Source organism: Eublepharis macularius, chromosome 12 (assembly GCF_028583425.1).
Source record: "Eublepharis macularius isolate TG4126 chromosome 12, MPM_Emac_v1.0, whole genome shotgun sequence".
NCBI classification, from domain to species: Eukaryota; Metazoa; Chordata; class Lepidosauria; order Squamata; family Eublepharidae; genus Eublepharis; species Eublepharis macularius.
This window is the reverse complement of record NC_072801.1, coordinates 22,769,078-22,783,068: the sequence shown is the minus strand read 5'-3', so window position 1 is coordinate 22,783,068 and position 13,991 is coordinate 22,769,078. Positions and strand designations below refer to the sequence as shown.

Here is a 13,991-nt window from a genome sequence, read left to right as displayed (position 1 = left end):
TACTTTGGAAACAAGGTCAGGTAATTTGAAGAGGGAAGAATTTGGATGAGGAGAATCCTAGAAGCTTTCTAGCAAATGTTAAATCCCAAGAAACAAAATGCTTCACACTTTCCCAGCATGGAGCAGCAGCAGTGAGTGAAGACTGGATGCCAGAGAAGGAGCTTTTCATGTTATGCCCCTGGCCAAGTCAGCCTTCTCTCTCCCTGGTGGACCTTGCCTAACTAAGGGAGCCTGGCCACATGCCCGGAGAGCCCAGCCATTCTCCGTGTGTGAGTCACCATGCAAGTTCTGAGGCTGTTCGCTGTTTGGTTTGGGTGGGGAGAGAGGATCGGAATGTCAGAGGCACAGAGGAGCGAGTGAAAGCTGTTGAGGCCGAGGCCCAGGCTAGCTTTACATGCAACCAATTTCTGCCTGGAGGATCCAGTTAAATTTCCAAAAAAGTGTGGAGAGAGCAGCAGGACAACCCCTTTTCCAAATATCTTTCTATCTCTTCGGTTAATAGGAGCTACCTGGAGGTGTAGATTCTTTTAAAAATGGGTGTGTGTGTTTGATCTGCAAAAAGGCTCCATGCCACATGTGAAATATTCTCCTGCCTTCAAAGCCAAGCTCCCATTTGCAGAAAACACTGCTGTTCCTACATTGTCTTGACCTCTTGTTGCAAATCCGGAGAAATAAATTAAAGTAGTCAGCCTGCTTCGTAACCCCAGTTAAATCAGATTTAAGCTGATTGAGAACTGATTTGCTGAGCCTGCGGAAGCCGCAGGACAAACCTTGCATGCGCAAGCTCCCGTCCTGCAGCCAGCGAGTTGTGGGCAGCTGCAGGCTATCAGAGAAAATTGGCGGCGGGGGGCGGAGGGGATCTTGGCACTTTGCAGTCATCTTACTATTGCATGTGGTAGGGACTGCAACAGAGGAGTGCGAGCCACATGCTGGGAGCTTCTAGCTGGGGCCACTGGTTGTGCACTGGTTGTGCACCCTGTAGAAGGGGGCCCCAACAGAATCCATATTGGAATAGCTTCCAAGTACAGATGAGCCTAAATTTCAAGAGCTGGATCCAAACAGTCCCCTTTCTTTCCCTCTTGTGCGGAACAATTCTGTAAATCTATTTGCAAAGCAGTTTCCCTGGCTTCATGTTGAATTTACCCTGTTTAACACATTTTTGACATTATTTTTGTTTCTACAGCATATAAACGGCCTGTAAACAAAAAAGACGTACATATGGCTTATCCGCAACAAAACCAGAGAATCATCAACAGTGGCTATAAAAGCAACTTGCCTTTGAAATCCGCCTAAATTTTCAATCTGGTATTAGAATAAACCGGGTTATTATGACAATCCACTTGAATCAGTCACACTTCCATTTTATGAATGGGAAGCAGGCCTCCACTACGGTGGGTCCAGAGACAGTCTCTAATTAAATCCCGGCTGCAAGGCCGTTTCTTCCCCCAAGGACTCAGCAGTGTGGAAGTCCAGTTTTCATACAGAAGAGACAAAAAGGAAGCTTGTGACTCTGTAAAGGCTAACAGATTCCATGTGGGCTAAAGCCTACTTCATCAGATGCACGGAGTGGGCAGACATACATATATACACAAACACATACAGGGTAACCATGTTGGTCTGCAGTAGAAGAGCGAGATTAAAAATTTCCAGGGTATAAGCTTTTAAGAGTCAAGTAGTGGTGCCATATCTCCTGGGGCCCAATCTGGGGGACGGTGTGTGTGTGTGGGGGCACAGGCTGAGGGAACTGACCTTGCACGTGAGTGGAGCACACTTTCTGGAGCACTTCCATCGTGCGCTGGGAATGATGTTATTCCCGGTGTGACGTGGAAGTGGAGGGTTGTGTGCAGGGATGATTTGAAAAAAGTCGCCCCAAACTAGTGTTGGGGGCTGATTTTTATCAAATCAGCTCAGAGCAGGGGGCCTTCATTTCTTTGTCATGCCAGGAATGACATAATTCCCAGGCCTGTTTCCCACACCTCTGCTGGCTAGGTAAGTGGTGGGGGGAGCAGAGGCTGGGAGTGGGAGATCCCCTGCCGATCCGGGGGAATGGGGTCCCTACAGTCAAAGCATGCTTTGTTGTATATAAGTAAGAATGGAAAAGGTGGGTGGGGAGTCAGAATGATTATGTTTTACATTGTATCTTTGCAACACTCCACTCACCTTGGAAATCTTGTGGGTCTTTGAAGTGCAACTGGACGTGAATCTTGCACACATGGGCACAAAAAACAACAACTGTAAACAGTAGGGAGGCCCTGTCCCCTGACCTTCCAGCAGGAGGGTGGGGGACCCGGTGCCTACCTCTTCATCATTCCTGGGTGCTCCTACATGACAACGTCACTCCTGGGAAGTGACGTCATCATGCAGATGTGGGAGCGCATGTGTGCTTCTCAGCTGACTGATCTGGGTCTCAAACGGGCCCAATTTGGAGCCAAAATTGGCTCACTGAGAAGTGCAGGAATGCTATCAGGGATGGCATGACGATGTCACTCCTGGAGGTGATGTCGTCGCGCTGCCCCGGGAGCGTACCTGGGGAGGCGTTCCCCCACCTTTCCTCCCCACTGGACAGGTGAGTAGAGGCAGGGGGTGGAGTGGGGGATCCCCTGCCCCCAGCAGGGGAATGGCATCCTAGTAAACAGTGGACCCTAATTGCGATGAATTAACAATGCTGCATAAAAGCCTCACCTGGAGTTAGGTACCATCCCTTCATTTGGGCCTGATTTGAATCTACCCCCAACCCTGCAACACTTTTGTGAAAGGTGGTGGAACCGAAAAGCAGTGTGTGTGCGTGCGTGCACGCGCGTGCATGTATGCGTGTAAGGTGCTGTCAAGTCACAGCCAACTTAAGGTGACCTTGTAGGGTTTTCAGGGCAGGAAACATTCAGAAGTGATATGCCATTGGCTGCCTCTGCATAACCACCCTGGACTTCCTTGGTGGTCTCCCATCTATGCGTTAACCAGGGCCAAGAGACACAGACAGGGCTTTTTTTCTGGGAAAAGAGGTGGTGGAACTCAGTGGTGGAACTCAGGACTGCATAATGATGCCACTTTAGGTCAGCTGTAACAAGGAGGGAGTTTTTTAAAGTTTAGATTGCCCTTGGCGAAAATGGTCACATGGCCGGTGGCCCTGCCCCCTGATCTTTAGACAGAGGGGAGTTTAGATTGCCCTCCGCACCACTCGGCGGCATGGAGGGCAATCTAAACTCCCCTCTGTCTGGAGATCAGGGGGCGGGGCCACTGGCCATGTGACCATTTTCAAGAGGTGCCGGAACTCCGTTCCACTGCATGCCTGCTGAAAAAAAGCCCTGGACATAGAAAATAGAGAAGCGGCACAACAGGATTCAGTTTCTGCAAGTCAGAATTTATAGTCAACCTCCAATTTGTTTCCTACCAGGTTTAACTAGAACAGTGGTTTTCTGAGCCTCTCAAATAGTATTAGCTATTGAAAGGGGGGGGGAATACAATTGTCATCTGAACTGGCAGAAAACTATACTGAGGAAGACTGGGAATTCTACCTCTCACAGCAGAGACTGACTCCATTGGGGCCTAACTTCTATTGAATGAGTAACTTCCCAGTTTTGGTTACTGTGCCCCATCCTTCGTAAATATAAAGGTTGTGGCTTGCAAACGGGCACAACAGCTGAGGTTGTAGAGAGGGGGCAGGCATGTCTCTCTGCACTGTCTGATCATTCCACCAAGTACTGACAAAAGTCCTCCAGCCGTTTTTGAGTCTTCAGAAGGGACGGTCGCAACCCCCTGCCCCACTTTTCAGATCAAACCAGAGGTGGGGAGGAGAAAAGACTTTTCACCCACTACCACAAGAGACAGAGACATGCGTTACACTTCTACGGAAAAGGAAGCGGAAAAGAGGCATTTGTGATACAAAAATGCATTCTGCCCAGCACAGATCTTCACAAGCTGGAGTCAAAGTGTTTTGCAAAAACTCCCACAGTCCAATCTTTTGTGCGTTTATACAGAACCCTGTTCAAATCTTAGCTCAGCCAAGGCCCCTCAATGACCCTAAGCATAGGCAAGCATGCACTGGCGACGCTGTCACTTTTAAAAGCTGCCCTGAGATTTTGCACTTACTTCATTGGCTTGAACAAAGCTTGGCCGTAGTTTTGGAACGTCATGATCAGCTTCAGCTGCGTGCCTCCTGACTTCATTGCTGGGAGGGGGGGGGAGAAAGAAAAAAATAAATTATTGAACTATCCACACCATATGGTTCGATTGACACCTCGCAACTTTTTTTTTGTATTCTAAAATGTCACGGCTATCCATCTGTGGAGGAAAAGTGAAGCTATTTATACTGCTGTCAGCATTAAAATGAAGTGATGTTGAGTTTTAATGCTCTGTTCCTTCACGCAAGGCTTCCCTATAAGGTGGGGGCCGCTTGTTCAGTAGAATTTACTATACTGCAACCCATTGCTAGAGTTTCGGGCAGGGTTCGGCAGATCCCAAGTGCGGGGTCAACATGGGACCTAAAAATTTCATTGTGGCACCTAATATTTTCCACAGTAGTTTAAGAAGTTTTGTGGTATGATGACAGGGTTGCCCTCATATTTACTTATATACCACAATGCTTTGGTCATATTATAGTTTGAATAAAATTATGAGAAACTGTGAGGTGCTCAGGGACCTCCCCTCCTTTTTACATTTCAGCAGGTTCGGAGGTATCCCTTGTTGTTTGATTTTCAGGTTTGGGGGTGGCAATAAATAGAAAAAGATGGTCATTACAATACAAAGCCCTGAAGGTTGAAAAATGAGTCTAGACCCTAAATTTTTCGGCTTGCTCCTGGAAAGAACGAACGTTTGTCAAGGACTGGTTTCAGGGGAACCTGAGATGTTTGAGAGGTTTTGAATTTTCACTGGCAAGAGCATCTACTTTCCATGTGGATGGGGGGAGGTCCTGGTTCAATCCCGGCACCTTCAGTCAAAAGATCTTGGAGTAGGAGATGTTGGAGAAGACCTTTTCAGCCTGAGACATTGGAGAACTGCTGCCTACCACAGGGGACAATGCAGCACCCAATGATCTAGAGGTCGGACTGAGCAGAAGGCAGCTTTGTAGGGGCTAGATGACATTCAAAACAAGCATACATGCCCAGGCTCTTCATGTTTTGTGATAAGATACCAAGTAAAGCAGCCAACCAAAAAAAGCCATTAGAAACATCTGGTGAGAATTGAGATCAACCACTGGAAACATGGCCTTTTCACACGTCTTACCGGCCACGCAAAATTGCGCCACAAACCGGAGTCATGATGGGAAATCGCACCAGGAAGTTCCGGGAGTTTTGCGTGATTTTGCTCAGCTGAAAAGAAGTGTGAAAACAGCCCATCAGTGTAGATTTCACATGAATGCGCAAGTGTAGGGTAGCGGTTAAGAGTGTCAGATTAGGATCTGGGAGACCCGGGTTCAAATCCTCACTCTGCCATGGAAGCTCACTGGGTGACCAGGGGCCAGTAATGCTCTCTGCCTAACCTACCTCCCAGGGTTGTTGTCGTGAGGCCAAAATGGAGGCGGGGAGAACAATGTTGTAAGTCACTCTGGTCTCCCGTTGGGGAGGAATGAAACAAGTGTATAAATAGTCTGATTTTCTAACCAGGGCAAGCAGATTCAGAAGACCCTGCAATCCCGTGTGCTTCTGTTCCCCCTTTCTTCTCCTGCACCATGCAAACTTCCTTTCCCTTTTGCATTTGTCGCGCAGCAAACTTAACCAGGGTACGCTGCAAACCAAATGGCTAGAAACTGGCAAACGAACTATACTCAGATCAAATGATGCGTGGTTAATGTTTACTGTGGTCAACTCCAAAAGGCAAAGGGTAGGTGAAATTTGTGCCTCCAAATGATGAAGAGAAAGCAGAGGGAAGGGAGAAGAATGTATGAGCCCACTGCCCTCCTACAGAAGTGGGTACAACGAAGAGTCCTGGACTCCTGTTTAGTTTCCCTTGAGAGAACATTAACAATTGTGATGCCAGCACCAATGAGGCTCTGGCTTTGGGCAATGAGGCTCCGGTTCTCTTTAATGGAAAGGTCTCAAAGCCCGATTTGTCCAACCAGTCCTGATCTACATAGACGAAGGCATTGCCTCCTGCTTTTAAATCTATGGGCACCCACAAGGAAAGGATAGCCAGCCTCAGTTCCATGGGAGCCTTCCAATGCAGGGCACATTATTCCACCAACTGTCTAACAGTTAAGAGATCTGTTAAACAAGGGCAACAACCTGAGCTATTCTTCTGCAGCTTATCTGCTGCTCTGTGGGCCTGGTGTACAATAAGCACAGCTCTTCTCTGTGTTTTTTTTTTAAAAAAAAACCTGGGCCAGTTCTCCTGGTTAAAAGCAAGTCCTTGGTCCTTGTTGACATAGAATAAAATGGAGTCCTTCATCAGCCATACACTCAAAGGGCTTAAGATGGTAACCTTCCAAGTGTAGATAAGAGGACGGAAATGAATTTGCACTCTCGGTCTCTCTGCCTGCTGCATTTTTCAAACAAGTAGCATTTTGTGGCAGATGGAGTGACCATTTTTCAGTTCTGACAGGTCATGAGGACAACACTCAGTCTTCTATCCCTGTGAAAGAAGCACTTATAAAGCTACCTCCTCTACTTGCATTCCACTCTTCTTCCCCGGGACCCAAGGAGATATGCTTCCGTTTATCCTGCTTATATAGTAAGACTTGGGGACACTCAATGGCCAACAGATTCAGGGATGACAAAAGGAAGTACTTCCTTGCTTAATGTGTAATTAAATTGGGGAATTTGCTACCAGTGGATGCAGTAATAGACACATGCATAGCCAACTCTAAAAGGGCTTTAGACCGATATATGGAAGACAGGGGGAGGGAAGGTGGCATGGCAAACCCCAATCTCTTCAGATCACAGAAGCTAAACAGGGTTGGTCCTTGGATGGCAGATCACTAAGGAAGCCTGCAGAAGAAGGCAATGGCAAACCACCTCTGCTTCTCACTTGCTTTGAGAGTCCCCTGCCGGGGTCACCATAAGTTGGTGGCCACTTGATGGCACATACACAGGGCTTTTTTTCAGCTGGAACGCGGTGGAATGGAGTTCTGGCACCTCTTGAAAATGGTCACATGGCCGGTGGCCCCGCCCCCTGATCTCCAGACAGAGGGGAGTTTAGCTTGCTGTCCGCGCTACCGAGTGGCGCGGAGGACAATCTAAACTCCCCTCTGTCTGGAGATCAGGAGGCGGGGCCACCGGTCATGTGACCATTTTCAGCTTGGGCAATTTAAACTTTAAAAAACTCCCCCCTTGATCCAGCTGACCCAAAGTGATGTCATTGTGTGGTCCCGAGTTCCACCACCTCTTTTCCCAGAAAAAAAAGCCCTGCACATACATATGTATTATTGTTATTGTTATTATACTAGATTTTTAGTCCACCCTCCCCGCCGAGCGGGCTCAGGGCAGAGCACAACATTTTAATATACATAAAAACACATAAAAGCAGATTAAAACATTACGATAAAATTTAAAACACTACATACAATAAAAACTTCTCCTATGTATGGAGGAGAGGTCCGTCAATGGCTACTGCACTTGGTGACCAACGGGGACCTCTACATCCAGAGGCAGCTGAAGTCTTTGTCCTCTATGTTTATTGGCCATGCAGGCCAGCTGTTGGGCTACCATGTGAAAAAGGCTGATGGACCAGACACAGACAACTAGATTGATCTAGCGGGGCACCTCCAGTGTTCTTAGGATAACTGAGCTCCTTGTAGTACATGAAAATCAATGTCTTAAATCCAAGCCAGGGAATGAACCGGGGGCCTTCAGCACTCAGGGCACCAAGTGGGACACCTTCAGAATTCGGACACAGGGTGGGGAGTGCAATTGCAAATGGCCATTGAAGGAGATAGGGTTGCCAAGTCCTCTTACCCGCCACGTGAGAGGGGGGACCCAGCACTCACCTTCACATTCCTAGGCCTGCACAATGACGTCACTTCCGGGAAGTGACTTCACTGCACAGGCCTGGGAGGCCATGTACACTTCACATGGGGCCGATATGGGCCCCAAACACCCGTTTGGGACTTAAACTGGCCCTGTGCAAAGAGTGGGAGTGCTCCTGATATGGCATAATGAAGTCACTTCCTGGAAGTGATGTCACTGCACCGCCCTGGGAGCACACCCTGGCGGCCTCTTCCCTTGCCTTCCCCCCGATGGCCAGATGAGTGGGGGGGGCAGAGGGTGGGAGCTGGGCATCCCCTGCCCCCTCTTGTGGAACCCTAGTGGAAGGTGGAGCCACACACACACACAGAAGAAGGCCAAGTGCTGGGGGCAAGAGGAGTAATTTTTTTCAATATGCTGAGAAAGAAGAGTGAGAGCCAAGCTACAAGTGACATTTTACACAGGTTGGACACTTGTCAGTTTACCTCAAGTTTTGATGGGAAATGTAGGCGTCCTGGTTTTACAGCGTGGCTCTCCATTACAGCTGCAAGACCAGGATGCCTACATTTCCCATCAAAACTTGAGGGAAGCTGACAAGTGTCCAACCTGTGTCAGACGTCACTTGTAGCTTGGCTCTGAGAGAGAGAATAAAACCAACATTGTAGTGGCACCTGTCATGGAAACAATGTTTTTAAAATGTGCACAGCCATTCTGATCTCCAGTGGTCAACCTGAAGCTGGCCAAGAGTTCCATTTTCTAAAAACACCTGGTGGCTCCAGGAAAGGTGTCCAGGGGCACCATGTTGCGGCCCCTTGCTCTATCCCTTCCTCAGCAGACAATCCCTCCCATAATAACCCATACTTTGACTTTTAAATGCAGCTTCCTAGAAGCTCATTGTATTGGTTATCTAACCACATGTAATTCTTTTCCTTTCTGTGAAAAAAGGTCAAAGAAACTCCACCTCCACATAGCCAGCAAAAGGTCTAGATATGAAGGGGAGGGAATTAAACCACCGCATTATCTTGTGCATGCCTTTCCCCCCCTTCAGAACATGTCTTCTTCATCCTTGTACAATTTCTTGCCTTTAACTGATGCTATTAGACACACATCCTTTTAATTACTCTCTTTGGATCTTTATCACCACTAGGTCACAGAGACGCAATTCCCCCTTCCTTTTTTTTTTTTCTATTTTGCACAACAAAATGTGATGCAAATCTGGCCAGTTTAATTACTCTTTTGCGAGAGCAAAGCGATCCCTTCCAAGCTTTTGTTGTTTTGCTGACCCCAGACTTCTAGAGCATTACCAACCCATCCCGCAGGAACAAATAAATAATTAGAAATTAAAGGGCATTAAGCAAATTTACATTGAACAGGCAGAGCAGAAATGGGTGGTTTTCATTTACTGGATTAAGCCGGCAGTGCTGAGTAGTCCCAATTTTACCAGGGGTTTTAAGGGGAACAAGGCTGATAGTGACTTTTATTTTCGGTCAAGGAATCAGGGCTGTGGCACAGTTAAGTAAAGCTCCACCTAAACAGACTGTCCACAAATGCAAGTAAGGCCCAAGATGCAAAGCCTGAATGGTGATGCACTTTTTGCCATGCCTGCCCATGTACATGCTTACTCCTCCCTCACTTCATGCAGAGCATGACACAGGAATCCTGCTGTAAAACGAACTTCAATTACGTACCTCTGAACTGAAAATCTGCAGCTGCCCAACTGCATGTGATTGCATGCCTGTGTCGCATACAAAGCTATAACATGCAGCTGTTTCAATTGGGGAAACTGGTGTAGGAAAGAAGGTTTAAACCAGGGCTCATTTTGAGGGGGAACGCACAGGAACGCAGTTCCGGTAGTTCTCCAAAGAGGTCACATGTCAGGTGGCCCCGCCCACCTGATTTTTGGTCATTTTGGACCCCTTTCGGCCCGGATTTGGCCCCAAATGTCCAGGATCGGGCCTAAAACAGCCTGGATTGGTCCCAAAACGGCCAGGATCAGGCCTCTGACGGGTGGTGGATCACTCTCCCGCTCAGCAGCGGCCCGATCCTGACCATTTTGGGCCCCTTTTGGGCCATTTTCAGCCCCTTTTTGCCATTTTGGGCCCAATTTTGGCCCTGAATGGCCAGGATTGGGTCTAAAACAACCAGGATAGGTGATGTCAGGGGGTGTGGCATATGTAAATCAGTTATGCTAATGACACACTTCCGGTGATGGCAAGGGCGTGGCATATGCTGATGAGTTTTGCTAATAAGTTATGCTAATGAGTTCCTGAAGCTCTTTTTCTACGAAATGACCCCTGGTTTAAACTCTACCTCAACCCATGCCATAGTCCCAATATGAATCAGACTCCCGCCCGTCTGGTGATTATGTCATGAACTGCCAGTAATTTCTAGGAAAAGCGTAAGAATGAGGCCTCAAAATGGAGATCGAGCAGAGATTTCCAAAATGCATTCCAATGGAAAGCCATAATGCATGCAGGTATGTATTAATGCCATAGGCAGTTCCTTTATTCCTCTCCCCCACCCAGAAAAAGCCTTTATAATTCCCTAGCAGTGAGCAGTTAACTCTGGAAAAGATTACCCGGAAGGTCTGCACAGTGTCGAAAGTACATTCATATGCAAATGTTACATTTAATCTGCAAACATCTCAAAAAAAACTTGACAAAGAATGGAAAGCAAAGTTTAAGTCAGTAATTGTATATAAAGATTAACCAAAACATACACATCAACTACCTTGAGCCCCACCAAATCTGGAGAAGTCACAGATGAACTTGAAAAAGTATTTCACTATATTTTTGCCTTCTGCTTTCAGGTAAAAACTACTGGAAGCACTTCAGGACTGCATTCCACAGGGGTTTCATGATTCCAACTGGTGTCCAGTCAAACCTTTGTTTACATTCTCTTGCTCCAATGTCATATTTTTCCTTGGGATGGCATTAGGGTTGCCACGTTCCTCTATCCTCTCAGCGGGAGGATAGGGGCCTGGAACTTACCCTCACATGTGCATCAGCGCGCGTGCGCTTCGGCGGCGGCATGATGATGACATCACTTCCGGAAGTGATGTCACCACACCAAGTGCGTGGCAACGTCACTTCTGTAAGTGATGTCGTCATGCTGTCCATGGGAGCGCTCCCATGCTCTGATTTGGCTGGTTTGGGGCCAAATTGAAGTGCAGGGATGCTCCTGCAGCCAGTGCAAGGGGTGGGAGTGCATGCATGCCGTGCGTTCCTGAGGTGCGTGGCAGTGGCAGACACGATCTGGGAGTTTGCCTCCTCCTGCCAATAAGGGTGCAAATCCCCGGGAGTTTGCCCGCCACTGGCGGGCACCTGGTAACCCTAGGTGGCATACTCCATTGGTTTCCAAAATTTCTCCATCCAGGGAACATTTTCATAACATTCTAGCTGGGTGGAACCTGATAAGGGTGGCGGTTACTCGACGGTTCATAACTATTTCCAAGGCAAGATGGGAACTTTGATACGAACATAATCCCCCGGCTTATTTACTTAGCTGAACTCTCTCAGTTACATATGAGATTAACTTCTCTCAGGCTCCCCTTGATATTCCCTGACAAAGTTTGTCTTAAGCATATACAGGTTGAGCTCATGAACACATGAAGCTGCCTTATACTGAGAGAGAGATTGGTCCATCGAGGTCAGTATTGCCTGCTCAGACTAGCAGCGGCTCTCCGGGGTCTCAGGCAAAGGTCTTTCACATCACCTACTCCCTGGGTCCTGGAGATGCCAGGGATTGAACTTGGGACCTTCTGCATGCCTAGCAGAGGTTTTACCACTGAGCCCTTCCCAAAGCTTTGTGCACTTTTTCACATACACAGCTGCTGCTTGTGTTACAAGGCCCGGTCATTGCAGTTTCTTTATAAAGCAACAAACCATTTGCAGCCAACTCTTCCTTACACCTGCATGGTCAAAAGCATCCTGATATCACTTTTGCATTGCTTCCTCTTTGTCCATGTAAGATCAGTAGCATCTGTTCAATATGTGATCATAAGAACTGGTTACAAGGTTATCTACGCTCAGAGGCAGATCCTGAACAAATACTGGACACTTCAGTAGTAAGTCTCCGCTCAAAAATCCATTATTTCTCTTTTATTAGGTGTCTTTTAAAAATTAAGAGGCAGTGTCAGAGAGGGGGCAGTGGAGAGGAGGGCAGTGTTTGCAAGAAAGCAGGGTAACCATGTAAGAAAGTCGCGTAATTGTACCAGTTAGATATTTCCAAATTTGCTAAATTCAGAGCTTTTTTTCAGCCGGAACGTGGTGGAATGGAGTTCCGGAATCTCTTGAAAATGGTCACATGGCTGGTGGCCCCGCCCCCTGATCTCCAGACAGAGGGGAGTTTAGATTGCCCTCCGCACCGCCGAGCGGCGCGGAGGGCAATCTAAATTCCCCTCTGTCTGGAGATCAGGGGGCGGGGCCACCGGCCATGTGACCATTTTCTTCGAGGGCAACCCACTGAGTTCCACCACCTCTTTCCCCAGAAAAAAAGCCCTGGCTAAAATGCATCCAAACTTCTCACCAAATGATTGGCTTGTTGCTCCCCAATGCCAACTGGGATGTGAGCTGAACTGTTGGGTGATAAAGCATGTCTACTGTTTTTTTTTTCTTTTAAAAATGATATTTAATCCAACATTTACTCTCATAACGTATATGGTTGTGTTTCTTGTAGAAGTGCAGATCAAAAGTATCCAGCACCATTTACCTCCAGGAAGGAAAGTTGTTGCCATTAATTTTAAATATTTATATCCCACACTACTCAGCAAGCATTAGCTCCTGGGGCAGCTTGCAAAACATAAAATCAGCATATACTATAAATACAATTATACTGAAAAACCCACTTAACAAACATAAAAACTTGGCAGAAAACAACAATTAAGAACCAATTAGCAACTGCACTAAAAATGGACATGCAACATTAAAATCTTATAAAATATTTTAAACCAACAGGTGATAAAAATGCCAACAGAGCCAAGAGGATTATCCAGGGCTAGGGTATTGATTTCTGCAAACCCAGATTTGTAGATAATTCGGAAAGTTATTTTTTATAGAGGGAGGGAAGAAAATACAAATAATAATAAAAAACCACATTAATTGTCCAGAGGAGTTAGCCATGTTAGTCTGTAGTTGCAAAATAGTAGAGTCCAGTAGCACCTTTAAGACCAACCAACTTTATTGTAGCATAAGCTTTCAAGAACCACAGCTCTCTTCATCAGATGACTCTCTAGTATTCTCAAAAACTTATGCTACAATAAAGTTAGTTAGTCTTAAAGGTGCTACTGGACCCTTTGCTATTTCACATTAATGGTTTCTGTAAAAAAAGAGAAAACACCAAATACTTGAATAATCAAGATCTCACAAGAAAGTCTCTTAAGAAAAAAACTCACGTTGGGTGGCCGGGGCAACACACAGCAACAGGAAATCAATGTCTCGAGAAGAATTTTGTGGAATCTGAAGGCTTCTCTGCTTGAGATTCTGGCATAAGCAACTGGCAGCCAGAATCCTGAACTAGATTGGCCAAATGTCTAACTCGGGAAAAGACAGCTTCCCGTGGACATATATTTGTCATGCTGTGAAGAAAAGTACCTGTTGGGAGGGGACTCCGGAAACGAGAGGCAGCTGTGGGAAGTGTCAACCACCATTCATCATGCTCCCACAGAGAGCTGCCAGCTCCAGGTTGGGAAATGCTTGGAAATTTGCGGGGGTGGAGCTAGGTGAAGGACCTCAGCAGTGTAGATCACTGGAGAGTAAACCTTCCAAAGCAGCCTTTTTCTTCTGAGGGACTGATCTCTGTCATCTGGAGATCTGTTGTAATTCTGGGAGATCTCCATGTCACACAGAAGGTTGGCTCTGCTATGGAAACTTGCTGGATGACCTTGGGCCAGCCTAACCTACCTCACAGGGTTGATGTGAGAAGGGAAATGAAGGAGAAGAGAAAAATGTAAGCCTCTTTAGATCCCCGCTGGGGAAAAAGGTGGGATATAAATGACGTAAAATAAAATTGAAAAATAAATTGTACCCTCCCATGGGCATGCTTAAGTTGACTTTCTGGTGCATTGTAGTTTAAAAAAACGAACACGTAGTTATGCAG

The 13,991-nt window shown here is 46.8% G+C and overlaps 1 protein-coding gene across 1 annotated transcript in view; it reads right to left on the bottom strand.

The window, feature by feature from the left end:
* FAM20C (FAM20C golgi associated secretory pathway kinase) overlaps window positions 1-13,991 on the bottom strand; it is a 91,077-nt gene that overhangs the window by 53,987 nt on the left and 23,099 nt on the right. The window contains exon 3 of the mRNA XM_054995643.1: window positions 4,087-4,165. Within this exon, the coding sequence (XP_054851618.1) occupies window positions 4,087-4,165 (79 nt within the window). The remainder of the gene's footprint in view (window positions 1-4,086; window positions 4,166-13,991) is intronic.